This window comes from Procambarus clarkii, chromosome 63 (genome assembly GCF_040958095.1).
Source record: "Procambarus clarkii isolate CNS0578487 chromosome 63, FALCON_Pclarkii_2.0, whole genome shotgun sequence".
NCBI classification, from domain to species: Eukaryota; Metazoa; Arthropoda; class Malacostraca; order Decapoda; family Cambaridae; genus Procambarus; species Procambarus clarkii.
In genome coordinates this window covers 7,354,341-7,381,183 of record NC_091212.1, presented here as the reverse complement: position 1 = coordinate 7,381,183, position 26,843 = coordinate 7,354,341, and the positions used below count along the sequence as shown (strand labels likewise).

At 40.7% G+C, this 26,843-nt stretch overlaps 2 protein-coding genes across 3 annotated transcripts in view; one reads left to right on the top strand and one right to left on the bottom strand.

Moving 5' to 3' along the window:
• LOC123769547 (glucose-6-phosphate isomerase) overlaps positions 1–6,499 on the bottom strand; it is a 26,721-nt gene extending 20,222 nt beyond the window's left edge. The window contains exon 1 of the mRNA XM_045760774.2: positions 6,385–6,499. The gene's annotated coding sequence lies outside the window, so the exon portion shown is untranslated. The remainder of the gene's footprint in view (positions 1–6,384) is intronic.
• HemK1 (HemK methyltransferase 1) lies at positions 2,868–26,756 on the top strand. Of its 2 annotated transcripts, none has more exons than XM_045760778.2 (7): positions 2,868–3,371; positions 6,113–6,620; positions 9,368–9,453; positions 12,413–12,620; positions 14,782–14,999; positions 15,214–15,325; positions 21,073–26,754. In XM_045760778.2, exons 1-7 carry the CDS (start codon positions 3,271–3,273, stop codon positions 21,229–21,231), a joined length of 1,392 nt encoding a protein of 463 aa, XP_045616734.1. In that variant the 5' UTR covers positions 2,868–3,270; the 3' UTR covers positions 21,232–26,754. The 2 variants fall into 2 exon arrangements, with proteins under 2 accessions (XP_045616734.1, XP_045616736.1); XM_045760780.2 differs by lacking the exon at positions 2,868–3,371 and adding an exon at positions 3,430–4,560 and having other exon boundaries at positions 21,073–26,756.
• Positions 26,757–26,843: the final 87 nt, after the last annotated feature.

Genomic DNA, 26,843 nt, shown 5'->3' with positions numbered 1-26,843 from the left:
ACACACACACACACACACAAACACACAAACACACATACAATTATGAGAAGGATTAAGACAGAAGAGGACTGTTTGAGGCTTCATGAAGACCTAGACAAACTGCAGGAATGGTCGAACAAGTGGTTGTTAGAGTTTAACCCAACCAAATGTAATATAATGAAGATAAGTGTAGGGAGCAGGAGGCCAAATACAAGGTATCATCTGGGAGAGGAAATTCTGCAGGAGTCAGAAAAAGAAAAAGACTTGAGAGTTGATATCACGCCAGACCTGTCTCCTGCAGCACATATCAAGAGGATAACATCAGCGGCATATGCCAGGCTGGCCAACATACGAACGGCATTCAGAAATTTGTGTAAAGAATCATTCAGAACTTTGTATACCACATATGTCAGGCCAATTCTGGAGTATGCAGCCCCAGCATGGAGTCCATATCTAGTCAAAGATAAGACTAAACTGGTAAAGGTTCAAAGATTTGCCACCGGACTAGTACCCGAGCTGAGAGGTATGAGCTACGAGGAGAGACTACGGGAATTAAACCTCACTTCGCTGGAAGACAGAAGAGTTAGGGGGGACATGATCACCACATTCAAGATTCTCAAGGGAATTGATAGGGTAGATAAAGACAGGCTATTTAATACAAGGGGCACACGCACAAGGGGACACAGGTGGAAACTGAGCGCCCAAATGAGCCACAAAGATATTAGAAAGAACTTTTTTAGTGTCAGAGTGGTTGACAAATGGAATGCATTAGGAAGTGATGTGGTGGAGGCTGACTCCATACACAGTTTCAAGTGTAGATATGATAGAGCCCAATAGGCTCAGGAATCTGTACACCTGTTGATTGACGGTTGAGAGGCGGGACCAAAGAGCCAGAGCTCAACCCCCGCAAGCACAACTAGGTGAGTACAACTAGGTGAGTACAAACACACAAACACAAAAAAAGAGCAGCCCGTAACAGCTGTCTAACTCCCAGTTGCATCATGGTGAAAGAAACTCTGCCCATTTGTTTTTTACCATCGCCGGGATCGAACCCGGACCCTAGGATTACGAGTCCCAAGCGCTGTCCACTTAGTGGATACTTCATCTCCCAAATCAGGCAAAAAAGAGAAGGGTGGGCAGGCTGCATATTTTTGGATTGTCAGGAAAGCCTTTGACACAGTGCCACACAAGAGGCTAGTGCAAAAGCTAGAGATGCAGGTAGGATTGAAAGGGGAGGTACTCCATTGGATAAAGGAGTACCTAAGGAAAAGAAGACAGCGAGTCACTGTGAGGGGTGAGGTCTTAGCTTGGCGGGGCGTCACCAGTGAAGTCCCGCAGGGGTCAGTCCTTGGACCTATACTGTTTCTGATATATGTAAATGATCTCCCAGAGGGTATAGAATCGTTCCTCTCTTTGTTTGCTGATGATGCAAAATTATGAGGAGGATTAAGACAGAGGAAGATAGTATGAGGCTACAAGATGACCTAGACAGACTGAATGAATAGTCCAACAAATGGATACTAAAGTTCAACCCGAGTAAATATATGGTAATGAAACTAGGCGGTGGAAACAGGAAGCCAGACACAGGATACCGAATGGGAGATGAAGTCCTTCATGAAACGGACAGAGAGAAAATTCTAGGAGTTGATATCACACCAAACCTGTCTCCTGAAGCCCACATAAAAAGAATTACATCTGCGGCGTATGCAAGACTGGTTAACATCAGAACACATCAGAACTGCCTTCAGGAACCTGTGTAAGGAATCATTCAGAACCTTGTATACCACATATGTAAGACCAATCCTGGAGTATGCGGCCACAGCATGGAGCCCGTATCTTGTCAAGCACAAGACGAAGCTGGAAAAAGTTCAGAGGTATGCCACTAGGCTAGCCCCAGAACTAAGAGGCATGAATTACGAGGAAAGGCTACGTGAAATGCACCTCACGACACTGGAAGACAGAAGAGTAAGGAGAGACATGATCACTACCTACAAAATTCTCAGTGGAATTGACTGAGGTAGATAAAGATAAACTGTTTAACACAGGTTGTACGCGAACAAGGGGACACAGGTGGAAAATGAGTATCCAAATGAGCCACAGGGACGTTAGAGAGAACTTTTTAAGTGTCAATAGTTAACAAATGGAATGCATTAGGAAGTGATGTGGTGGAGGCAGACTCCATATACAGTTTCAAATGTAGATATGATAGAGCCCAGTAGGCTCAGGAATATGTACACCAGTTGATTGACAGTTGAGAGGCGGGACCAAAGAGCCAGAGCCAGACCCCGCAAGCACAACTAGGTGAGTACACAGGTGTGTGAGTTAGAGGAAAATATGTGTAGTAGGTATACTAGAGGAAAAATAAATTGCTTAGGTAGGCGAGGTCCAAGAGCTAATGACTCGATTTTGCAGACACAAATAGTAAATACACATCCACACGGAGCGCACAAGATTTGTGACGTCAAAATGACGTCATGATTTTATTCTTGCTCAGGGTATAAATTGAACGTGAATTCGAAGACTTCTTGTAAATTTTAACTATATATTTGACGCCTTGAATATTTAAGTATTTCATATTTTGTGTGAATATTATCACTTGAAACACATTAAATAAACATAGGAGTCATTGACCGCCGGTACAAGAAATCATTTGGTTTGACTGGAAATCAGCTGGACATGAATGAGTAAACTATAGTTGCTAGGCAACACGTCCTACTACAGTAGTTAATGCTACTATAAAAGTTTTAATTTCGAACAAGTTAGAATGGATTTAAAGGATGTATAACAGCGCTTAAAAAGTAACTAATAACTAAGTTTAATGATAAAAGTTTTATTGTGAATATTTTGTACCAAATGAGCAGCAGTGTACTCGGTCTCAGTCAGCTGTTTGGTCGTACGTCTATAATAATAATAATAATAATTTTTATTTAGGTAAAGGTACATACATAAAGAGATTTTACAATGTTTGTTGGCTTTATAGATAGAGCTAGTACATACAATGCCTAAAGCCACTATTACGCAAAGCGTTTCGGGCAGTCTAATTAAGTGCAGATATAACGTTAGGAATGTCGAAATATTCATCTAATTTTATCGTGGCCTGTTAATTCTAAGGCCTTGTTTTAAACCACCACAATTAAAACACAAAGTATCCAGTCCGGAATTCTTAGCAGTAGTTAGAGAACACTTGAGGAGTGTGTTTACGTGTAGTGTGAGGTGATCATCACCCGCCGCTCACCCTCTGTTTGTCAGAAAATAATTTACGTATATCTCGGTCAAATATTTACGTCGGTAATGCTGGCCAGTGTCTTCGTAAAGCCAGGTACCAGTGTTGTAACCAAGGTACTACATGGAGGGGCGGTCAGATACCATCGTCACGCAGCGTCTGCTGACAGGTTAGTTTGGTTCATTTATTATGCTTGTGGGCGGTAGTGGAAAGGGTTACAGAGGCACATAATGGGCTCAGGGACTAAACACCACAGTTCATTTAGCTAAGCAAGTTACAATCTTGATGAGCTAGTTACAAAATTCAGTACAAGTCGTCACATCAACAATGGGTTCGAGATCGACCACAAGTACAGTTTCTAAATTAAGCACCTGACATATGTGGAGAGCTAGTGTCATAATTGATATGCTTGTCCTACACACCGCCCCCCATCCAGTGGGCAGCGGTGGATAGGTTACAATCACTTAGTTACTACCTACAGTTAGCAAACTGGGGACATTTGGCTAAAATTTCTGGTAGCAGATCATTTTGAATGAAATATTTACACATCGCTGGAACATTGATTATAGAATTGTCTCTTAAATTCACGTATCTTTTCGCACTCCATCACATAGTGACAGAGGGTGTGCGAATAATTTTGTTGACACAGTTTACATGTGGTCAGGTCTGCCACTGACAGGACCAGAGCAGTGGTGACCACTAGCCACCATCACATAGCGTCTGCTGACAGCACCAGAGCAGTGGTGACCACTAGCCACCATCACGTAGTGTCTGCTGACAGGACCAGAGCAGTGGTGACCACCAGCTGCCATCATGCGTCTGTTGATAGGATCAGAGCAGAGGTGACCAGCTGTCGTCACACGTCTGTTGACAGGACCAGAGCAGTGGTGACCACCAGCTGCCATCACACATCTGTTGACAGGACCAGAGCAGTGGTGACCACCAGCCGCCGTCACACGTCTGCTGACAGGACCAGAGCAGTGCTGACCACTAGCCACTCTCACGCGTCTGCTGACAGGACCAGAACAGTGCTGACCACCAGTCATTGTTACGTGTCTGCTGACAGAACCAGAGCATCACCAGCCACCGTCACGTGTCCACTGACAGGACTAGAGCCGTGCTGACAACCAGCCACCATCACGCATTTGCTGACAAGACCAGAGCCCCACCAGCCACCGTCACATGTCTGCTGACAGGACCAGAGCACTACCAGCCACCACCGTCACATGTTTGCTGACAGGACCAGAGCAGTGCTGACCACCAGCCACTGTCACGCATCTGCTGACAGGACCAGAGCTGTGCTGACCACCAGCCTCTGTCACTTGTGACTCCAATAGGAAAATAGTTGAAGTACCAATGTAATTAAATCCAAGTTAATAGTGTGTATGTGTTTGCAGTTACCTAAGTGTAGGTACCTAAGTAATTACAGGATAAGAGCTACGCTCATGGTGTCCTGTCTTCCCAATACTGTACTCTTTATCATATAATGCTTTGAAACTACTGACAGTTTTGGCCTCCACCACCTTCTCACCTAACTTGGTGAGAATGTTACCAACCAATGTCTTTTTTTTTAAAGAGCGCTGTTTGTCGACAGAATTGTATTTGTGCTGCTTTTTCAGCTATGTTTTCATTCCATGTTTTCATTTTACTCTTTATGCTCAATTAGTATTAAGCTTTAGTCATTTAAGTTTTAAATGCCCGAAACGCTTTGCGTAATAGTGGCTTTGGGCATTGTATGTACTAGCCCTATCTATAAATCCATCACTCTTTGTAAAATCTCTTGTATGTATGTACCTTACCTAAATAAACATTTGATTTGATTTGACTTGGTCGAACCATCTATCACACTGTTTGCCAAAGTGAATTTTCTTCTATAACTTTGGCACCTTTGTTTAATTAGTTTAAATCTATGACCTCTTGTTCTTGAAGTTCCAGGTCTTGGGAATTCTTCCCAATCAATTTTGTCAATTTCCCAATTACTATTTTGTACATAGTGATCATATTGGTCACCTCTTTTTCTTCTATCTTCTAGTTTTGACATATTTAATGCCTCTAACCTCTCCTCGTAGCTCTTGTCTTTCAGTTCTGGGAGCCATTTAGTTGCATGTTCTTGCACCTTTTTCAGTTTGTTGATGTTCTTAAGATACGGGCACAATACAACCCCTACATATTCCAGCTTTGGTCTCACAAAGGTCGTGAACAATTTCTTTAGCACTGTATGAGCTCGGTTTTCCGAAGCCCGCTAAAACAAATACAGTATCACAACAAGATCACAATGGCAAATATTATTGGGAAGACAAAATACTACAAGTGTAGCTATTGTCTTACATCTACAGTTGGGTATGTTTACACCTAGGTAATGACTGGTTGCAGGCTAATTGAACTAAGTGCAGCCATATTTGGATATAGGATAACATCAGAATTGATAAGCCCATGAGCTATATCTGCTGGGTTCAAGCCTTGGACAGGAAGGTACGACTAGGCACTGATCCTTAGGATAATGGTTCAGCCCTGTTTACCCAGCAGTAATTGGGGACCAGGATATAAACCAATTTACAAATAGTTTTCTAGGTACAACTGTTAGGGTAGGCATAAGGCGTAAGATAATCTGAGGGAAAAGAGAGCTCTAAGTCTGTTTATACAGTAGTATAAGAAGTCATATTCTGTACTCAGCTGTAAAAAAAAAATTATATACTGTACTTTATGCATAATTGTGATGGCTACTTGAGAGTATGTGTGTGTGATGGCTGGAAGACCAAAAAATAAATAAATCCTTTCATAACATCCTAGCCCTTGTACCTTTACCATATTGCATGGCAAGAATAAAAGTCAGTTAATACAGTATGCAGTACTTGTCTTTAATACAGTTTTCTTATATCAGTTTGTAGTTATACTGCTTTTTAATTTCAGATTCAGAATGGCTCTTGGACTACCGGTATATCTTCAGAGGCTCTGCACCACCGTTACACACACACTTGCCTCATTGCATTATCATTGCTCCATTTGTAAACAAAACTTGGCAAAGAATATGGTTTCATGGAAAATATTAATTCCTGTTACACAAAATCATGGGGGTTTTCACACATACATGCCAGCAAGTTTATACAAAAGAATTACTGAACAATCTTGCGATCCTCGTCCAATACCGCACAAACAAATATCAAAGAGTTCCCACACATTACCTCAGAATTGCACAAGATATAGTGCAGCCGGGAGAACTGGCATGAAGCACCACTTAACCTGTTCACTTCATCAGAGCGCGATACATACTGACTTGAGTCACAGGGCCTACTCAACTTGCGCTCTCACTGTGAAGGACACACTGATTGACTGGACAGGAAAATTGGAGGCAGCTCAGGTGCCAGAAGCATGTTTGGCTGTTGAGTACATCATTTCGTACATCCTTGGAGTATCACGAGTAAGTTGCTTTTGTTTAATTTTATACTGTACTAGCATATTGTAGTGTACTAGTTAAAAATAGTTTATATAAGGTATAAAAACTAGAATGTGAGTATAACAGAAGAGCAATTGTGTTGAGTGTGTGTGTGTGGGGGGTGGGTGGATATGGGTGGTGTGTGTGGAGAAAGTGTAATGTTGTGATGGTCCAGTAAGAGGCCAAGGCTGTTTGTGGTCAGGCTCGGCAGTCCATCTGAAGAAACACCCACTGCTCTCAAACTTGTTTATACTGTACTGTTATACTGTACGTGTATACAATCTATATTGTACTTGGTGTATTTGATTTCAATTTATAGCTGATATATTTTATAGCCAAGTACAGTATTTTGTATTGACAGATGTGTATGATACTGTATACTGTATAACTTTGCTTTAAGAGAAAATTCTACATACAAAAAAAATTGCTCTAAGTACAGTATGAAGTTCAAAATGCCACTATCACAGGCCCTGAACATTTTTTGGAGACAGCCTAGATAGGGATGTTATCTCCAATGTACTAAAAACAGTGGAGATTGCACCTTTTCACAAAGGTAGTAAAGCAGATGCAAAAAAATTATACAGTATATTAGACCAGTAGCCTTAACATCACACATCATCAAAATCTTTGAAAGAGTGCTAAAAAGTCAGATCACAACTCACAATGTCTACATAACCCTAGACAATATGGTTTCAGAGTGGGGAGCTATTGCCTATCACAGTTGCTAGATCACTATAACATGGCCTTAGATATCATGGAAGACAAGCAAAACACTGGTGCATTATATGCTGACTTTGCAAAAGATTTCAACAGATGTGACCAAGGTGCTATTGCACACAAAATGCATTCCAAAGAAATTACGGTCAAAGTAGGGAGATGGATCTTTATCTGCCTAACAAACAGAACCCAGAGTGTAATTGTAAACAAATTAAAATACAGATCATCCACCATGAAAAGCTCAGTCCCCCAAGGTACCGTAATTTGCCCTGGTACTTCTTTTCATCCTCTTACCAGAGGTAGACAATGATACAAACTACAGTACTGTATCAACCTTTGCAGATGACACTAGGATTTTCATGGATAGTAGACAATATAGACAATGCCCCATGAAACCTCCAATCTGATGTAAATTAGGTCTTTCATTGGCCCACAGATAATATGATGTTTAATGAAGTTCCAGCTCCTGTACTATGGGAGAAATTAATATACAGTATAAAATAGTCAAATCACACTATAGACTGAAAAAGCAATGTAAAGAATCTGGGAGTAATCATATTGGAAGACTTTACCCTTGAAGAATGCAATAAAGTAGTTGTCATTACTGGAAAAAAGTGATGTTGGATAATGAGAAAATTTCAAATAAGGGATGCCATACCAGTGATGATACTTTTTTAAGACACTAGTGTTCTCTAGGGTGGAATATTGCTGCACAATAGCTGGCCCATTCATAGCTGGAGAAATTGCTGACCTGGAAAATGCAAAAAAATCCTTTATTGCTAGAATCCACTCTATAAAACATCTAAATCATTGGGAGTGGTTAAATTTAAAAAATCTGTATTCTCTGGAGTGTAGGCTAGAGAGATACCTGTACAGGTACATCATAATTTACATCTGGAAAATATTAGAGGGACTGATCCAAATCTGCACATGAAAATAACATGTGAGACCAGGAGGGATGGCAAGATGTGCAAAATAGCCACTTTGAAAAGCAGAGGTGCAGTAGGTATGCTGAGAGAGAACCAACTACAGGTATCAGCATCATAGGCCTAAAACTTTTGAACACTCTTCCTCAACATATAAAGGGCATAACTGGCCAGCTTCTTATAGTGTTCGAGAGAGAATTCAATAAACACCTCCAACAGATATCTGATTAACCAGGCTGTGATTCATATGTCAGGCTGTAAGCAGCCACATCCAACTTGATTGACCAGACAACTAACCAGAAGGCCGGGTCAGAGACCGGCCTTCTGGAGACGTTGATCCTTGGGATCACCACAGGCCGATTCTTGAACACAAGGTAAACTACCAGATGGTTTTCTAGTAAAAGCCTTTGTAATTGCTACTGTATTGTCCACCCCACTGACTGTACACTCCATTTACCCCAGCCAGCCAACCCTTCAACCTCATGTGTTTGCCATAATCACACCCTTCACATGTTCATCCCAACCACACCCCTCACGTGTTCACCCTAGCCACACCCCTCACATGTTCACCCCAACCACACCCCTCACATGTTCACCCCAACCGCACCCCTCACATGTTCACCCCAACCGCACCCCTCAATAATTCTATCTATGTACAGTACATATATTTTATATTATAAAGTACAAACAAATGGAGGATGACATTTATGTTTCAAAGTATATTTATAATATTATTTGCATTTTGAAACATACCAGGATGAACAACCTCTACAATACCATGATATATGCCATATATCATGGTCTTGTATAACCAATATATGCCTGAAGTATATAAATATACAGTATTAGTGGCTTTATGCATTGTATGTACTTGCTCTATCTAGAAATCCAACATTCTGTTTGTAACTCATTTTGTATGTTACTATATGTACTTTCACCTAAATAAACATTTATTTATTTATTATAATGGGTTCATTAAGTGCACGGACTGTACTTACTTTACACGTTTAGTGTGAAATCAATTTATGTAGCATTATAGTGAATATTTATTATGTAAAATATAAATAAAAGTTTACACTAAATTTTCAGAAGGAGTTGGAGAGACATGCTTCAGTAGTACTATCTGAGGCCGAGCTCACTGAAGTGGATCGGTTAATGACATGTAGGCTTGCAAGGTAAACACTTACGTACCTGAATTCATGTTTTTTCTTATTTTAAATATAATATATATTATTTTCATTGTGCTTAAAATTGTAGAAATGTTTGCTCTAAAAATTAGTCTATAGAGTAAATGTACGTCCTCTAGCTTAAATTTTTTAAATCAAATCAAGCATGCTGTTGTCATTTGTACTATTAACCTGGATTTCACTCGAAGGCAGGATGGAGACATTTGGGAACACTTGCTTTCAACTGATGCCTCTGTTTGTCTAACAGAAAATAGGTACTTAGGAGTTATCTGTTTTACGTATTGATGATTTCAAGAGTTCTTCTACTCTTGCAGCTTGGCCTGTGGCCAGGCTGCTCTCGTGATTGGCTAGTTTATGAGGCTGTTTGCCTTTGTAGTCCACAGACCCACATAGCCATCACTGCAAGATGGATCTGGTAATCCCAGTAGAAACTTATCCAGTAAGGCAGCTGTTGTGGGCCACACTCTGGGAAAAGTCAGTTGTTGGTCTTGAGGGACCTCAATAATGATAATAGGCATCCTGTCCCTTTGATGAACTGCAGAGTCCTTATTCTTTTCCCCTGCTGTTTATCTCACATGTAGTCTGGCTAAGATTTGTGTAAATGGGCATCCAATGTACCCACACATTAAGTATATATTTGTGTATGTAACAAATAGCTGTATTGTTATGGTACCAGATAAATTATTTTAAAATTGTGTATTCAATTCCATAATCTATAAATGCTGTGGTCATATTGAGTATCTTTCTCCACTGTTGGGATTTTTTCTTAAAGCTACTTTTGTTAAAAATACATTTGTTGTCTTTGCCTGCTGTTGCTCTCCTTCACCGTTTGTTTCATAATTTGGAACATGGTTGGCATTATTGTTATTATTTAAAAAGAGTGCATGTGTCTTCTGGGAAGGTCAGACTGAAAATCAAGAGCTCCAACAGAAGTAAAAGATCAAAATTGTCATCAATATAAAAATTAAATCTTTTCCACGGTGCCAAGTACAGTTCTTAAATGTAATGTGACATTGGGGTAGACATGGCTAATAAGGGATATCCAGAGAATGGTACCAAAATTGACCTTATGTTTGGTTTCTGGATGCTTACACCAAGTTTTGTATCTTCAAGTCCATTTCAAATGCCACTGATTCATGCCAAACTCCACCATGTTACCTTGCTTGTTAATATCGGGCCTGAATGCTCAGTGTTTCCCAAGGAAGGAGTTCACACCTCATTCACCTTATTCATTTGCTTTACATTACATTACTGTGACTCATGTTCTGGGTTCATGACTCCTGAACATGGGTGTCCAGTTTCTAATCTCTGGACACACAAGATGAATAAAAATACTGCTATTGTATTGGTACATACCCTGCTACTGTATGTCATAATATCAATTCTTAAAGCTCAGCAATTCCTGAGACATGAGCCACTGAACTTTGGGATGCCTGGCACCTACCTGACACCACAAGGTGCTAGTCTGGACACCCTTGGGGCCGAACATCTGGGAACCAGGTATGTTATTTTAGAAGTGTTACCTAATAGGCAACACCGGAGGAGAGAAAAGAGATAGAGGAAAAACATAATAGTATGGAAATGAAAGTTTAATATAGTTTCCTCACTGTTTGGCTGCTGTTTGGGCTTGGGGCTTTTTCTGGCATTTCCTGCCTTGTTGTTTACTTTTATTCTGCCTGGGTCCCCTACCCCCCTCAGCCTTGCTACACTTGTGTTGCACTTGGCATTTGATGCCCCCTCTGACTGGGCCCCTCTTCTGCAGTCTTACCCCATGGGTAAATCCTGACAACATATTGCTGTTTACTGCTTTTGTTTTCAGAACTCCAAGTCTCCTTTACTAAGGTGCCAATGGGAACTAATTCTAGGAGTTACTGAGGGGGGGGTTTTGCAAAAATGAAGCATTGAATATAATGAAATGCCCTCTTCTGGTGGGGCCCTCAATTACTCTGTCCTATTCCCTTCCTCCTCATTAGTGATGGGATTTGATTTGGGCAGCTTGTGGGGGTGAGGAGATGGGGTGATTGGGACCACAGTGGATATGGGTTGTCCCCTGGTGGTGGCCAAGCACATCGTGATTAGGTCATTCATACCTTGTCAACTAATGTCTGCTTTGTTCCCAAAGGGTACTTCATTAGCATCAAGCAATTGCTTGTTATACTTATGCTTTCTGTTTTTTTCTTGGTTTGGAGTTGACATCTGGTCCTCAAGCTGCTCTTGCTTCATAGAGAAAGCCAGATTCTGATCCTGGAGCCTGGAAGGCAAGAATGAGTTTCAGAAGCATAGTGCATCTTGATAAGGCTTGGCTTGACCAGTACTTGGCTCTGGGAGTTCTTGCGGGAGTCTTCCCAGAAACAGCCACACACTGGTTAGTTGCACGACCTGTAGTTAATAAAGAGCTTACACCATGCACATGAAGATAAAGACATGGCTGAAAGTTTTTGGACAGTACAGTGTTAAATTATCCAACTTTAATTTTGCTGCTACAGTATTATGCTTGAACTGCCCGTGGCTCTCTCAGGGGCATCATAGGATAGCAGGTAGGGAGACATATTATTGAAATGAATATGACTATCGTGGTGGCCATAAGTTAATTCATTAGTTCACATTTGACTGGGCTGGATATTTAAAAATAATATGGAAAATGGAAATGGAAAGTCAACTGCCTAATCAATCATCCAAACAATCATCTTTTCATAATATTTTTGAGGGAAATGTACCTAATTAAATGAGTCATGGTTTTGTTGAGTGTGGGTGACTGGCTTCATTTCCATTTTTCTCCATATAAATTCGGTGGCATCCCAAGTCGGCTGATTGGTAGACACATGTCCACTGCACTTGTCTATCAATTGTGTATTGTTTACTAGTGTATATTAAGTCTGTGCTTATAGACATGTGCTATACATTAATACTAAAAATCTATAAAAATTGCTTATTTTTGACATTACAGGATGCCATTACAATACATATTAGGTGAATGGGACTTCCATTCGGTAACCCTCAAGATGCGACCACCCGTATTCATTCCTCGTCCCGAGACAGAACAGTTGGTTGAATTGGCTTTGGAATGTTTACAAGGAATGAAAATGCCTCGAATATTAGAGATTGGCTGTGGCTCTGGAGCTATTTGTATATCCCTACTTAACTGCATCCATAATGTAAGTTAATAAATCATAATTTTATCATCTGGAAATTTGAGGAATTACTATATCATTAAGTTGCTGTATTGAGTTGAGACTATCCACAGGTTTTAGGGTGTGTGGGGTGTCACTTGTCTCCATGGCTTTTCTCTATATTATACAAAATGTCTGTGCTGTATCTGATGCATGGATATATTGTCTGTTTCCTATTCAAAATTTGTGGTTTGTTGATACTTTTCTTAAAAGTAACTTTTCCAAGGATGATTGCTTTTGCTTGTGCTTTAAAATGTTTCTAAAGTGAGACATAGCATTGTCATTCAACAGGTTTATAACACGGTTTGTCACAACTTTGTCTGGGTGATATTATTCAAGAAATCTTTGCAGTCCCTCCCCCTTCCATTTTGCACACATTTCTTTTATTAGATAACTAGGGACATCCTCCCAACCCTTATCCTCTGAAGAGAACTCCTTGGTTGCCATGTGTTGCTGCTCCCTGTGAAGGTCCTGCAGTTCTTCCCTGGTGAGCTGTGCTCTCTGCTCCTCCAGTGGTGAGCTCTGCTCTGTGCTCCATTAACTCCTCCAGTGGTGAGCTCTACTCCTCCACCAACTCCTCCAGTGGTGAGCTCTACTCTCTGCTCCTCCACTAGCTCCTCCAGTGGTGAGCTTTACTCTCTGCTCCTCCACTAACTCCTCCAGTGGTGAGCTCTGCTCCTCCATTAACTCCTCCAGTGGTGAGCTCTACTCCTCCACTAACTCCTCCAGTGGTGAGCTTTACTCTCTGCTCCTCCACTAACTCCTCCAGTGGTGAGCTCTGCTCCTCCACTAACTCCTCCAGTGGTGAGCTCTGCTCCTCCATTAACTCCTCCAGTGGTGAGCTCTGCTCCTCCACTAACTCCTCCTGTGGTGAGCTCTACTCTCTGCTTCTCCACTAACTCCTCCACATCATCAGCACTAACCTCTAAGCCCAATGACCTGTCCAAACACACAATATCCTCCACGACAGTGTCAAAGCCTTCAAAGTCCCTTTCTGTTAGAGTATCTGGCCACAGTTTCCTCCAGGCAGAGTTCATGGTCTTGTAAGAGGCTTCCTTCAGGCTTTGTCTCTGAGGCTTAGACAATGTAGGATGTTGAAGTGGTTTTTCCAGAATTCACAGAGTTAACTGGGTATCAGAAATCACTTCAAAGAACTTTTGGAATAGTGCTTTAGTGTACAGTTTCTTGACGTTAGAAATGAAAACAGGACTGTTCTTTTCCAGAACAGTCCTGTTTTATCACAATTAAAAACTTGTTGCAGTAGGTATCCCTCAGCCTCTGCAAGCTCTTTAAATTCAATAAATCTTTCAGCTACTGGTTTGTCTGAGCTGGCTGCCTCCTCATGCCTCACAACACTATGGATACCACTTCTTTTTCTAAATTTTTCAACCCATCCCCTGCTTGCCCTAAAGTCTATCGTATCTGCACTCGTTCCAGGGGTTTTCTTTACAAGGCCTTCGTGCAATACCCTGGCTTTCTCACAAATGATGGCCTCTGAAACACTATCACCAGCTAACTCCTTGTTGCGTATCCAAATTAATAACAACTTTTCCACTTCAAGTATTTGTGGTCTTTGTTTCGTGATTGTTCTTACACCTTTTGCCACTTTAGCACTCATAATGTCCTTTTTCTTGCTAAGTATAATGCATATCGTTGACGTGGCTTTGTTGTACTGCCTACAAAGTTCAACAATGTGTACCATTTTCATGCTTCCAAATGATCTCTTGTTTTTCCTCTATTGTCATCCTCACATGCGCTTTCTTGCCTTGATCCTTACCACTGGCTTTCTTGGGACCCATGGTGAGGTATATAATAACAACTTTTATGGTCAAATGACCAAAAATCCAACAAAACTGAAAATCCTGGTGAAGAATTGAGGTGGGATAGTCACTGGGTGCGAGGCACTGGTAAACCGAGGGGTGATCGCCGTACCACCACGTGCTAGGTCAGCCTGTACGCGTATCAACACCCTTGAATTGTGACAGGAATTGGAGGAAGAACTGAAACAGGAATTTCCTTAAGTACTTTCGTATTTAATAATACATCTTCACCCTTCTGAAGATGTATTATTAAATACGAAAGTACTTAAGGAAATTCCTGTTCCACTTTAGTTATACCATTATAATATGAAACTTTATCTTTGCAGCTTCAGTGTGTGGCATTGGATCACAGTAAACATGCCATAGAATTAACCCAACTCAATGCAGCTAATAACAAAGTTAGTGATCGATTACTGCTAGTCAAAGGAAAAGTAACACGAGAGAAGATGCCAAGTTTACCTCAAGACAACTTTAGTCTTATTATATCTAATCCACCATACGTTCTCAGGAAAGATCTCCTGAATGTCCAACCAGAAATCATGGTGTAAGTAACCTTAAAATTCTGAAGCTTTATTTCAATAAACTTTTCAACATGAATAGTTGAATATACTCATGTATGTTCCTAGCATGTGGCTAGGAATAAAAGATAACAAATTATAACATACTGTGTATATATATATACTGTATATATATAATCTTTTAGTTATGAGTTTCATTGCCATTTTCAATATTCTTTAATATCAGAGTTATTTCTCTAGGTATGAAGACATGCGAGCCCTTGATGGAGGAAAGGAGGGCCTAGATGTGATTAAGGCAATTCTAATTCACAGTCGGTATCTCCTTCCTGATGGACATTCTGTGATCCTTGAGGTGCGTAAATATTATATCATACTTTTAGAGTAACCAAAATCTTCTTGATAAATGGTTGTGCTCATCTAATTGCACTCACCTGGTTGTGCTTGCGGGGGTTGAGTGGCGGCTCTTTGGTCCCGCCCCTCAACTGTCAGGCAACTACACAATGTGTATTTGTGAGGGGGTGAGTGTGTGTGCACATGCATTTTGTTTGTTTTTACTGGGCATACGGCTTTTCCTTCCCATAGCTCATGTTAAGCCTTACGCTACTAGTTTTGCAAGGAACACAACCTGCCAGTCAATTTACATCCAGGTCCCCAATTTTTTCTGGGTGAAAAGTCAAGGATTGGCACCCAGTAATCCTCCTTGGTTATGGCTCAAACCTAGATAAAATAGCTGGTACAGTGCATCGTATGTGTACCATCATGTGTGTGTACCACCACTACATGATGTGTGTGCTACCATTACACAACAGGGAACATGTAGAACATGTTTGCGTGTGGTGCAAACACACACGCAAACATGTTCTGTTATGTTCTACATGACATCATCATCTACGTAACAAACTGAACACAATTTGGATAAGGCATTGGTGAGACATGAAAAAAATCAGCCTGTAAATTAGTTAAATACATCACATGTGTACCTTATATAAATAATTTTACAGGAGCATTGTGAAAAAAAGTTCAAAATTAATACAACATTGTACAGTATTTTATCCCAAGGCAAACAGGTATATTGTTATATACCAAAGCATACCAAATGTTAATGCTTGATTTATAGATTAATGAAAAAACTCCACAGAATTGGCTGTAGTTAATTAAACAAGGGTCTGCACTGTATCTATTACTTTTTTTTTACTTTGTGAACGGTACCTAACATAGTATATTTTTTATTATTTTTTTATTAATTTTTTATTTTTTTATTTTTTTATTTTTTTTTTAAGTATACGAGAGTTCTTACACTCTTGTATAACCACTAGCACGCATAGCATTTCAGACAGGTCCTTAATCCTAATATTCCCGGAATACGATCCGCCAAATCGTTTAACAACCAGGTACCCATTTTACTGTTGGGTAAACAAGAGGCTACAGTTAAGGATTGGTGCCCAATAAATCCTCCCCAGCCAAAAACGCTCGCAAAACACTAGGCGAGTGTCTTACCACTACACCATGGGGACTTGTATATATACTGTATATGGGGGAGTATATAATCATATAAAAGTAAGGCTTTAGGCTAACATGCTACTTATATCCCCAATATGTTCCAACAGTATCTTTTGTCAAGTATTTATTGGTCATGCATGCATAAATTTGAAGATCATTTTCTCATGCAATCACCAACCATTTCTTCTGAATAGTACATCACATTTTGACATAATTTTCCTAAGGCCAAAAACAGATGTACTCAAAATGGTAGCAGCTCGCAAGATTGGCATGATGTCCCGTTTTCTGTTCTTTGGTCCTCAGGTAGGTTAGGTTTTGACAATTTAGTACAACAATTTAATGATGTTGGGAACACTTGGGAGAACAGGCTGGTGTCACACTCACAAGAACATGGGAAAGTACCTGCCAGGTGATGTTACCTTCTCCTTTGCATATCTCTCATCTTTATTTGAAAGTGTTCCCACTGTGCAAGTAATGGAGCAAGGGAGACGATAAACATTTCTCTGTCCAGCCTATAACAATATCCATAAGGTTTAATCATCTACACTAAAATAATTTTCTCTGGGCAATACTCGTCTTCAAATAGACTCCCAATTATTACTCAGCCAAATGCTAACTTGCTGTATGAGTGCTACCTAAACATGCCACTAGGTGTTGGCACCACTACAGTACTGTAAACAAGCACTGGGGAAATTGCCAACTTGTCTTCACTCCAACTCCAACCCCATAAGCATATGGTAAGCCAAACAAAATGGAAGGGAACTATCAGGAGAAAGTGCCAAGCCATCATGACTAGATAGCTCTTGGAAGGGGTAAGAATAAGGATTTGGGATGGGACTTGGGGGGGGGGGTAAGGAATGGTGCCCAACCACTTGGACGGCCGGGGTTTGAACACCAACCTGCTTGAAGCAAGACCATCACTCTACTGCTCAGTCCAAGTGGTTGGGCTGAAAGGGAACAGGAGGGACAGAGTACTTTGCTTGGAAAGAAGCTATTTATATGTTCTCAAATCCTTATTTCTGAGTTGAACCCACTTGGTTGTTTTCTAGGGAAGAATCCCCAATATGTTCCAACAGTATCTTTTGTCAAGTATTTATTGGTCATGCATGCATAAATTTGAACATCATTTTAGCCTCTGATGTTTATACAGGATTCTGTAATTGTGTCTTTGGCACTTATATTCTTCACTGGGTCTGTTCTGTATTTCTCTTTGCCAGAAGTGGTTTTGTGTCTTTGTACCAAGTAATGGTTTTCTTTGTCATCATGTATGACTAATTTACCTGAATTTACATGAGGGCCACTATCTCCCTAGTGGCCTTGACAAGGACAGGAGCTACCTGCTTGTTGAAGGTTTTCCCCCCATTTGTTCTGATGATTCTGTACAGCTGGATTTTGAAATTGAGCAGCATTTTGGCATTTACTGCTTTGGCAGGCTTCCATTTGTTTATAGTCGAGTGAAAAAGCATCTCCTGTTTTCTGTCCTGCATTGTGGCTTATTAAGCTTGAAACCATTGCTCCTTGCTCATGTTACATCTGACCTTTTGAAGTAGTGGTATGTATCAACATCCTCCAAATTGTTCAGTACTGTATTATAAACATTTCAGTGAGGTCAGCCCTGTCATGTCTGCTTTGCAGTGTTATTAGCCCTCTGGCCCTCAACCGTTCCTGGCATGAGAGTCGATTTAGTTCAGGAATTATTTTAATTGCTTGGCATTGAACTTTCTTCAAAGCAGTTATGTCTTTATGAAGGTGAAGTCTCCATGCTTTGATAAAATAATCCAGGTGTAGGTGTAATAAATCTCCATCATGTACCTTCTTTTCCTTGAAATCAAAATTTTGTTTGATTAGGTTTACTTTTTTTTTACTGCCGCTCCCACTTGTGAAAGTTTCAGTGATTGATGGAGTCTGATTCCAAGATCCTTTTCTTCACTAAATTAATCTGCTGCTAGCTAATGTTGATTTGGATTTGTGCATTGTTATGACCCACACACAAGGTCTTCCATTTCCTTATATTTAAAAGAATTTGCCAATCTTCGGACCATTTGTGGAGTTCAGTAGATCGCTTTGTAAGGCCTCAGTATCATTGTCACTTCCCACTTATTATAAATTTTAGTATCATCTGCAAATTTCATTGATGTACTGTACAGTATATGACAAAAAAGGGTTGGCACCAAAATAGACCCTTACTGTACCCCAGTCGCCACATTTCTTCAGTCAGATTCATTTTCGTTTAGGACAACCCCTTTTCTTTCTTTGTTTTAACCATTGATCCAGTCTAGTATTCTACCTTTTATTCCACATGCTTATAATATCTTTGCCAGTCTTTCATGTGGTAATTTATCAAAAGCTTTAGTGTATATGCATACTATTTTTGCTGGTACAGTAGACATTTATCTGAATAGCTGATTACCATTTCCAAGAATGTGAGCAGGTTTGCAAAGGACGATTCATTTTTAACATGTTTCATTGATTTGATTAAATTGTTCACGGCGAGATGGTGAATGATATACCCTCTCAGGATTCTCTCCATGAGCTTGCAGATATGTGAGGTCAAACTGATCGGACAGTAGTTTTCAGCCAAGTTCTTTCTGTCTTTTTTGAAAATAGGGGGTAGCATTTGTATATTTCCAGTCTAGGGGAACTGAGTCCAGAGATATTTTTTTTAAAGAAGATTCAATTGTAGACATATTTCAGCTGGTAGTTCCTTAATGACTTTGGATTGAATTCTGTCCACACTTGGGGCTTTTGAATCTTTCAGTTTGTCAATGCTCTTCCTGATTATATTGCATGATATGGGGATATCCCTTAATTCATTCTCTTCACCTGTGTCAAACATGTGTATGGGTGTGGGAATGGTTTCTAAACACACTTGTGTGAAAACTGATGTTAGGTATTCATTATTGACTGCCGTTTTATTGTCAATTATAACTTTGGTCTCATCTTTTGGGGGGTCCTACCGAGGCTTTTGTTTTGGTCTTACTTCTTGTATAGGCATATTAAGACTTTGGATATTCCTTTGTTTTGAGCAAGTTTTCTTTCATAATTTCTTTTGGGTACTCAGATTTCCTGGGTTCAGAATTTATGGCTCTTCTGTATATAGTATCTCATAATCTATGTTGTTCTTTGTGGATTGATACCTGCTCCAGGAAGTTTTCCCCACGATACATCGATACTCCTCCAGGAGGTGTTCTGCAATTCCTCTCTCATTCCTAGAAAGTCTCCTTGAAGGAAATCCATATTTTTTAATTTCATGCTTCATTGATTATAATTTGTTTAATCTTATTATTAGTCATTATTTTACCCTGTACTGATTGGTTATTCACTGTAGGAAGAAATTATAACTGGTTGATCTAAAACAATTTAACTGTTCTGTTTCTTAAATTTTAAATAAACTGGTGGCAACAGGTTTCTGGTACTGTGCTATAGCATGGAGCCAGAAAGGGCTGACAGGAGAACCAGACATCCATGGCCACAATCCCCTGCCCATAGTGAAAATCATCAGGAGGATAGTTATCTTGAGGTTATCTTGAGATGATTTCGGGGTTTTAGTGTCCCCGCTGCCCGGTCCTCGACCAGGCCTCCACCCCCAGGAAGCAGCCCGTGACAGCTGACTAACACCCAGGTACCTATTTTACTGCTAGGTAACAGGGGCATAGGGTGAAAGGAACTCTGTCCATTGTTTCTCGCCGGCGCCTGGGATCGAACCCAGGACCACAGGATCACAAGTCCAGTGTGCTGTCTGCTCGGCCGACCAGCTCCCCATAGTCAAACCAGTGCCACATACTTATACTGTGGATGGAGAATCTGTGGAAGGTAGACAGCATGCAAGTATGAAAATTTGCTGCCGATTTTCACTATGCAAAGCAATTGAGATAGCCTTGGAACAAAGTACCATAGCACGGGTTGAGGAAGAGAGAGAGAGGAGAAAAAAAGTGAATCAGAACACAGTGCTCTCGAAGAGTTACCTGTAGCCAACACCAACAGAAATTGTACCCAATCACACCCCCATCTAACATCTACCAAATGTGACCACCTGAATGCCATCTGGTGGTAGTCAGGTGTAGCAGCTGATTGGTGATTCTCGTGTTGTCATTGAGTATTTGGAAGAGACTTGGGTTTTGTTTAAATGTGCTTTCTGGTAGTCATTCTGGACTGGTCTAGTATCTTCAGAAAGATTCAGCAGGGATAGTTTAAAAAAGATCCCTGCTGAGGAGGTGCAAATTGTTCATCTGCTTTGCCTAAGTTTAAACTAGTTGACAAATCTGGAAGAGTTTATTCATGCCAAAACAAAAAAATAGCTTTCATAACTTTGCATCATGTATGTGCAGTGTGATTGATGCTCTTGGTGATGCTGATTTACATAGAGAAAGTAATGATGATGGTGGTGACCACTTGGGAAGATATAACTAGTGACGGGTGAGGTTAATGCCCATGCGATGAATTTTTCCCGACCTATATATTTTAAACCCCGCCCTATATTTTTAAATTGTTTTATCATAAAAATATGAGACTTACAATCGTGCAAATGTGGTATAGTTATTCTATAATGAAAAAAATAAAACATTTTAATAATTCTAATTATTGCATTTTTTGTTTCAGGTAGATCCTTGTCACTGCCACCTTATTCCTGCATGGTTGGAGAAACAACCAAATTTACAACTAAAACTAACAGAAGTGTTTAAAGATTTTAATGGAAAAGATAGATTTATAAAATTGCTGAAATGTGCAAAACATGTTAAAAAGAATATTTTTGTTTAGTGCAGTCTATTATTAATCAAATGGTCTTGGATTCAACTCTAGTGGCAGAACAGTAATGCTTAGGTAAGTTTCCTTTGAATTGATGCCTCTGATCCTGTGTTGGTTGCAAATGAGCTCGGTTCTCATGTCCCTCCTTACTTCCATGCCCAGAAATCCCATGTTGAATTGCCCTTTGGATTTGCCACTCCACAGCAGTAAGCTCTGATGGTTATCTTGAGATGATTTCGGGGCTTTAGTGTCCCCGCGGCCCAGTCCTCGACCAAGCCTATCCCAGGAAGCAGCCTATGACCTATATCCTATGACCCCAGGAAGCAGCCTATGACCTATATCCTATGACCCCAGGAAGCAGCCCGTGACAGCTGACTAACACCTAGGTACCTATTTTACTGCTAGGTAACAGGGGCATAGGGTGAAAGAAACTTTGCCCATTGTTTCTCACCGGGACCACAGGATCACAAGTCCAGCGTGCTGTCCGCTCGGCCGACCGGCTCCCTCAGATGGTATTCACAGAGATGCTGTGCCATCTCCTGCCACTGTATGTGATGGGAAACTGGGTTAGGTTGTGTATCGGTCACACCCACTTTACGTGTGGTTACTTAATGGAACAATGTAGTGCTTCCTTTTGTCCAAACTGCATTGTCCCATTTCGTCATGCACATTGAACATCCCGAAAATCAGATCAATCGACACTCATTTTACTTTCCTAATAATTACAGTACTTGCTTACTCCTCATCATCGTAACCCTCTATTTTTGTCCATCCTCTGCTCTCCCTCGGTGGTAGTTTGATACAGCTAGTTAGAATCACTTGAGCATGCTGGAGCTGCATGAGTAACATTTGTGCGTCAATGTTACTTTCCAATACAATGGTACCTCGGTTTACGAATGCCCCTCTTTACGAATGCCGCTCTTTACGAACTATTGGGGTTACGAGCCTGATTTCTTCGGCAAATTTGAATTGGGTTACAAGCCCAATTTCTTCGGAAAATTTGAATCGGGTTACAAACTTTACCTCGGGATACGAGTTTGTTGATATGAGTATGGCCGACCTAGCACGTGGTGGCACGGGGATCGCGCCTCAGTTTACCAGTGCCTCCTGCTAAGTGACTATCCTGCCTGAATTCTTTGCAAGGATTTACACTCTATTTCGGATTTTTGGCTATTTGAGCGTAAAAGTTGTTTTTATATATCTTGCCATGGGTCCCAAGAAAGCCAGTGGTAAGGTTCAAGACAAGAAATCACATGTAAGAATGACCATAGGGGAAAAACAAGAGATCATTCGTAAACATGAAAATGGTACTCGTGTTGTTGAACTAGCTAAGCAGTACAACAAATCTATGTCAACGATATGCACTGTACTTGCCAAGAAAAAGGACATTTTGAGTGCTAAAGTGGCAAAAGGTGTATCAATCACAAAACAAAGAACACAAATACTTGAGGATGTTGCAAAGTTGTTAATAATTTGGATACACAACAAGGAGTTAGCAGGTGATAGCATTTCAGAGGCCATCATTTGTGAGAAAGCCAGGGTATTGCACAAAGACCTTGTAAAGAAAACCCCTGGAACAAGTGCAGATACAAAAGAGTTTAAGGCAAGCAGGGGATGGTTTGAGAAATTTAGATAAAGAAGTGGTATTCATAGTGTTGTGAGGCATGGGGAGGTTGCCAGCTCAGACAAATCAGCGGCTGAAAAATTTATTGACGAATTTAAAGATTTTGTAGAGAGTGAGGGATACCTACCGTAACAAGAGTTTAATTGTGATGAGACAGGACTATTCTGGAAAAGATTGCCTAAGAGGATATACATTACCCAGGAGGAGAAGTCATTGCCCGAACACAAGCCTATGAAAGATAGGTTTACGCTTTTGCTGTGTGGAAACGTGAGTGACGATTTGAAAATTAAACCCTTGCTTGTATGTCATTCTGAAAATCCAATGGTTTTCAAAAAATATAATGTGCAGAAAAGCCCTGCCATACACAAATATCTGCAGGAGAAAAGTTTGCCACTCAAGGCCCTGCTTCTCCTCGACAATGCTCCTGCTCATCCTCCAGGCTTGGAAGAAGCATTGTTGGACAAATTTAATTTTGTCACAATAAAGTTCCTCCTAACACCACTCCTCTATGTCCATAGGCTGAATAGCCTATGGACCAGAAAATCATTGTGAATTTTAAGAAACTTTATGAAAGGGCACTTTCCCGGAAATGTTTTGAAGAGACTGATGCCACAAACCTCACCCTCAAAGTTCTGGAAAAAACATTTTAATATTTGTAGTGCTTTAAAACTCGTTGACGAACCCTGGCAAGAAATGACTCGGAGAACCCTTATCTCTGGCTGGAGGAAATTGTGGCCTTAATGTGTTTCAGAACTAGACTTTGAGGGGGTTTGAGCCTGTAAATAAAGTGCCTATTGTTGGGGAAATTGTTACTCTGGGCTGGAAAATGGGCTTAGAATTGGATGGTGCTGATGTGGAGGAGTTGGTGGAGGAACACAGCGAAGAACTGACCACCGAAGAACTCCCAAACCTTTCAAAAGGAGCAGCAACAAGAGGCAGCTGAGGATATTTCTTCAGGGGAGGAAGAGGCAGAAGAGAATGTCCCTCAACAATCAGGAAGTGGTGTAGGCCATGGGAAGAAATGCAAACTTTTGTTGAAATGACTCGCCCAGAGAAAGCTGTAGTAGGCTGTTGCATTAATCTTTTCAATGACAATGTGATGCCTCACTACAGACAAGTGTTGCAAAGAAGGGAAAAACAATCTTCAATGGCACCTTTTTCTAGTGAGAAAATCAAGCAGTGAGCCACAACTAGGTCCTAGTGGTTTGCTGGCCAAACATGCCAGTGTGTGCACCCCTGAGAAGTCCTCACTGCCTGATGTTATAATGGAAGGAGACTCCCCTTCCAAACACTTAACACCTCTCCTCCCCCCCTCCTCACCATCTTCCATATGTCAACAGGAGTCATCAGTAAAGGTAAGTAATAACTTGTACATACCCTTGTAGTAAAGATTTGGGTGAATTGGGTATAAAATTTATTTTGAAGTTAATTTTTTGAGAGTCAGGAACAGATTAATTCATTTCCCATTATTTCTTATGGGGAAATTTGCATCGGTTTATGAATTTTCGGGTTACGACAAACCGTCTCCAGGAACGGATTAAATTCGTAAACCGAGGTACCCCTGTACTTTTGTACAGTCTGTTGGCAGAATGGTTATAGTACCGGACACGCCAAGGGGCATGGAGGCCCTGGCTGACCGGGTTCAAATCCTTCGGGGTCAAGAGTTTTCTGATGCATGTTGGTGTGGGGACCATTCAAGCTTAATGCATATATATGTATGTATACATACATGTTTTTAAATAAAAATTCGGAATTTCAAACTGCGAATAGGTGGAGAGAGCCAGAATTTGGGTCCAAAATATGGCTCAGGTATCGAATTTGGGATGTTTGGGATATTTTGAAAACTGCAGGGGGGTTTGGGCAAAATGTGACCCACCACTGCTTTCAGTAATTGGCAGATTTTTGGTATAAAATTCGAAATTTTAAACTGCAAATAGGTGCAGAGAGCCAGAATTTGGGTCCAAAATATGGCTCAGGTATCGAATTTGGGGTGTTTGGGATATTTTGAAAACTGCAGGGGGTTTTGGGCAAAATGTGACCCACCGCCGCTTTCAGTAATTGGCATATTTTTTGTATAAAAAGACGGAATTTCAAACTGCGAATAGGTGCAGAGAGCCAGAATTTCAGTCCAAAATATGGCTCGGGTATCGAATTTGGGATGTATGGGATATTTTGAAAACTGCAGGGGGGTTTGGGCAAAATGTGACCCACCACTGCTTTCAGTAATTGGCAGATTTTTGGTATAAAATTCGAAATTTTAAACTGCAAATAGGTGCAGAGAGCCAGAATTTGGGTCCAAAATATGGCTCAGGTATCGAATTTAGGATGTTTGGGATATTTTGAAAACTACAGGGGGGTTTGGGCAAATTGTGACCCACCACCGCTTTCAGTAATTGGCATATTTTTGGTATAAAATTCGAAATTTTAAACTGCGAATAGGTGCAGAGAGCCAGAATTTAGGTCCAAAATATGGCTCAGGTATCGAATTTGGGATGTTTTGATATTTTGAAAACTGCAGGGGGGTTTGGGCAAAATGTGACCCACCGCCGCTTTCAGTAATTGGCATATTTTTGGTATAAAAAGTCGGAATTTCAAACTGCGAATACGTGCAGAGAGCCAGAATTTGGGTCCAAAATATGGTTCAGGTATTGAATTTGGGATGTTTGGGATATTTTGAAAACTGCAGGGGGGTTTGGGCAAAATGTGACCCACCGCCGCTTTCAGTAATTGACATATTTTTGGTATAAAAAGTCGGAATTTCAAACTGCGAATAGGTGCAGAGAGCCAGAATTTGGGTCCAAAATATGGCTCAGGTATCGAATTTGGGATGTTTGGGATATTTTGAAATATGCAGGGGGGTTTGGGCAAAATGTGACCCACCGCCGCTTTCAGCAATTGGCATATTTTTGATATAAAAAGTCGGAATTTCAAACTGCGAATAGGTGCAGAGAGCCAGAATTTGGGTCCAAAATATGGCTCAGGTATCGAATTTGGGATATTTTGAAAACTGCAGGGGGGTTTGGACAAAATATGACCCATCGCCGTTTTCAGTAATTGGCATATTTTCGGTATAAAAAGTCGTAATTTGAAACTGAAAATAGGAGCAGAGAGTCAGAATTTGGATAAAAAATCACGCTCAGGAGTCAAATTTCCGACATTTCAGACATTTTGAAAACTGCAGGGGGGTTTGGGCAAAATATGACCCATCGCCGTTTACAGTAATTGGCATATTTTCGGTATGAAACGTCGTAATTTGAAACTGAAAAAAGGTGCAGAGAGCCAGAATTCGGCTCAAAAATCACGCTCAGGAGTCAAATTTCCGACATTTCAAACATTTTAAAATCTGCAGGGGGTTTGGGCAAAAAATGACCCATCGCCGTTTTCAGTAATTGGCATATTTTCGGTATGAAAAGTCGTAATTTTAAACTGAAAATAGGTGCAGAGAGTCAGAATTCGGATAAAAAATCACGCTCAGGAGTCAAATTTCCGACATTTCAGACATTTTGAAAACTGCAGGGAGGTTTGGGCAAAATATGACCCATCGCCGTTTACAGTAATTGGCATATTTTCGGTATGAAACGTCGTAATTTGAAACTGAAAATAGGTGCAGAGAGTCAGAATTCTGAATAAAAAATCAAACTGTGCGATTTTCGCAGCTGGCGGCCAAAAATCGAGCAAATTTCGCCGCTACCGGCCAAAAACCGCGCGATTTTCGCCGCTAGCGGCCAAAAATCGAGCAAATTTCGCCGCTACCGGCCAAAAATCGCGCGATTTTCGCCGCTACCGGCCAAAAATCGAACAAATTTCGCCGCTACCGGCCAAAAACAGCGCGATTTTCGCCACTAGCAGCGAAAATCGCGCGATTTTTGGCCGGTAGCGGCGAAAATCGGGCGATTTTTGCCCGCCAGCTGCGAAAATCGAAAGGTTTTTGGCCGCTAGTGGCGAAAACCGCGCGATTTTCGCTGCTAGCGGCCAAAAACTGCACGATTTTCGCCGCTAG

Excerpts from the sequence above, each read along its gene's own strand:
- HemK1 (XM_045760778.2), top strand. The coding sequence starts at position 3,271 with ATGCTGGCCAGTGTCTTCGTAAAGCCAGGTACCAGTGTTGTAACCAAG. Across the intron at positions 9,454-12,412 it reads ATGACATGTAGGCTTGCAAG|GATGCCATTACAATACATAT; the intron begins GTAAACACTTAC and ends TTGACATTACAG. Across the intron at positions 15,000-15,213 it reads GTCCAACCAGAAATCATGGT|GTATGAAGACATGCGAGCCC; the intron begins GTAAGTAACCTT and ends TTATTTCTCTAG.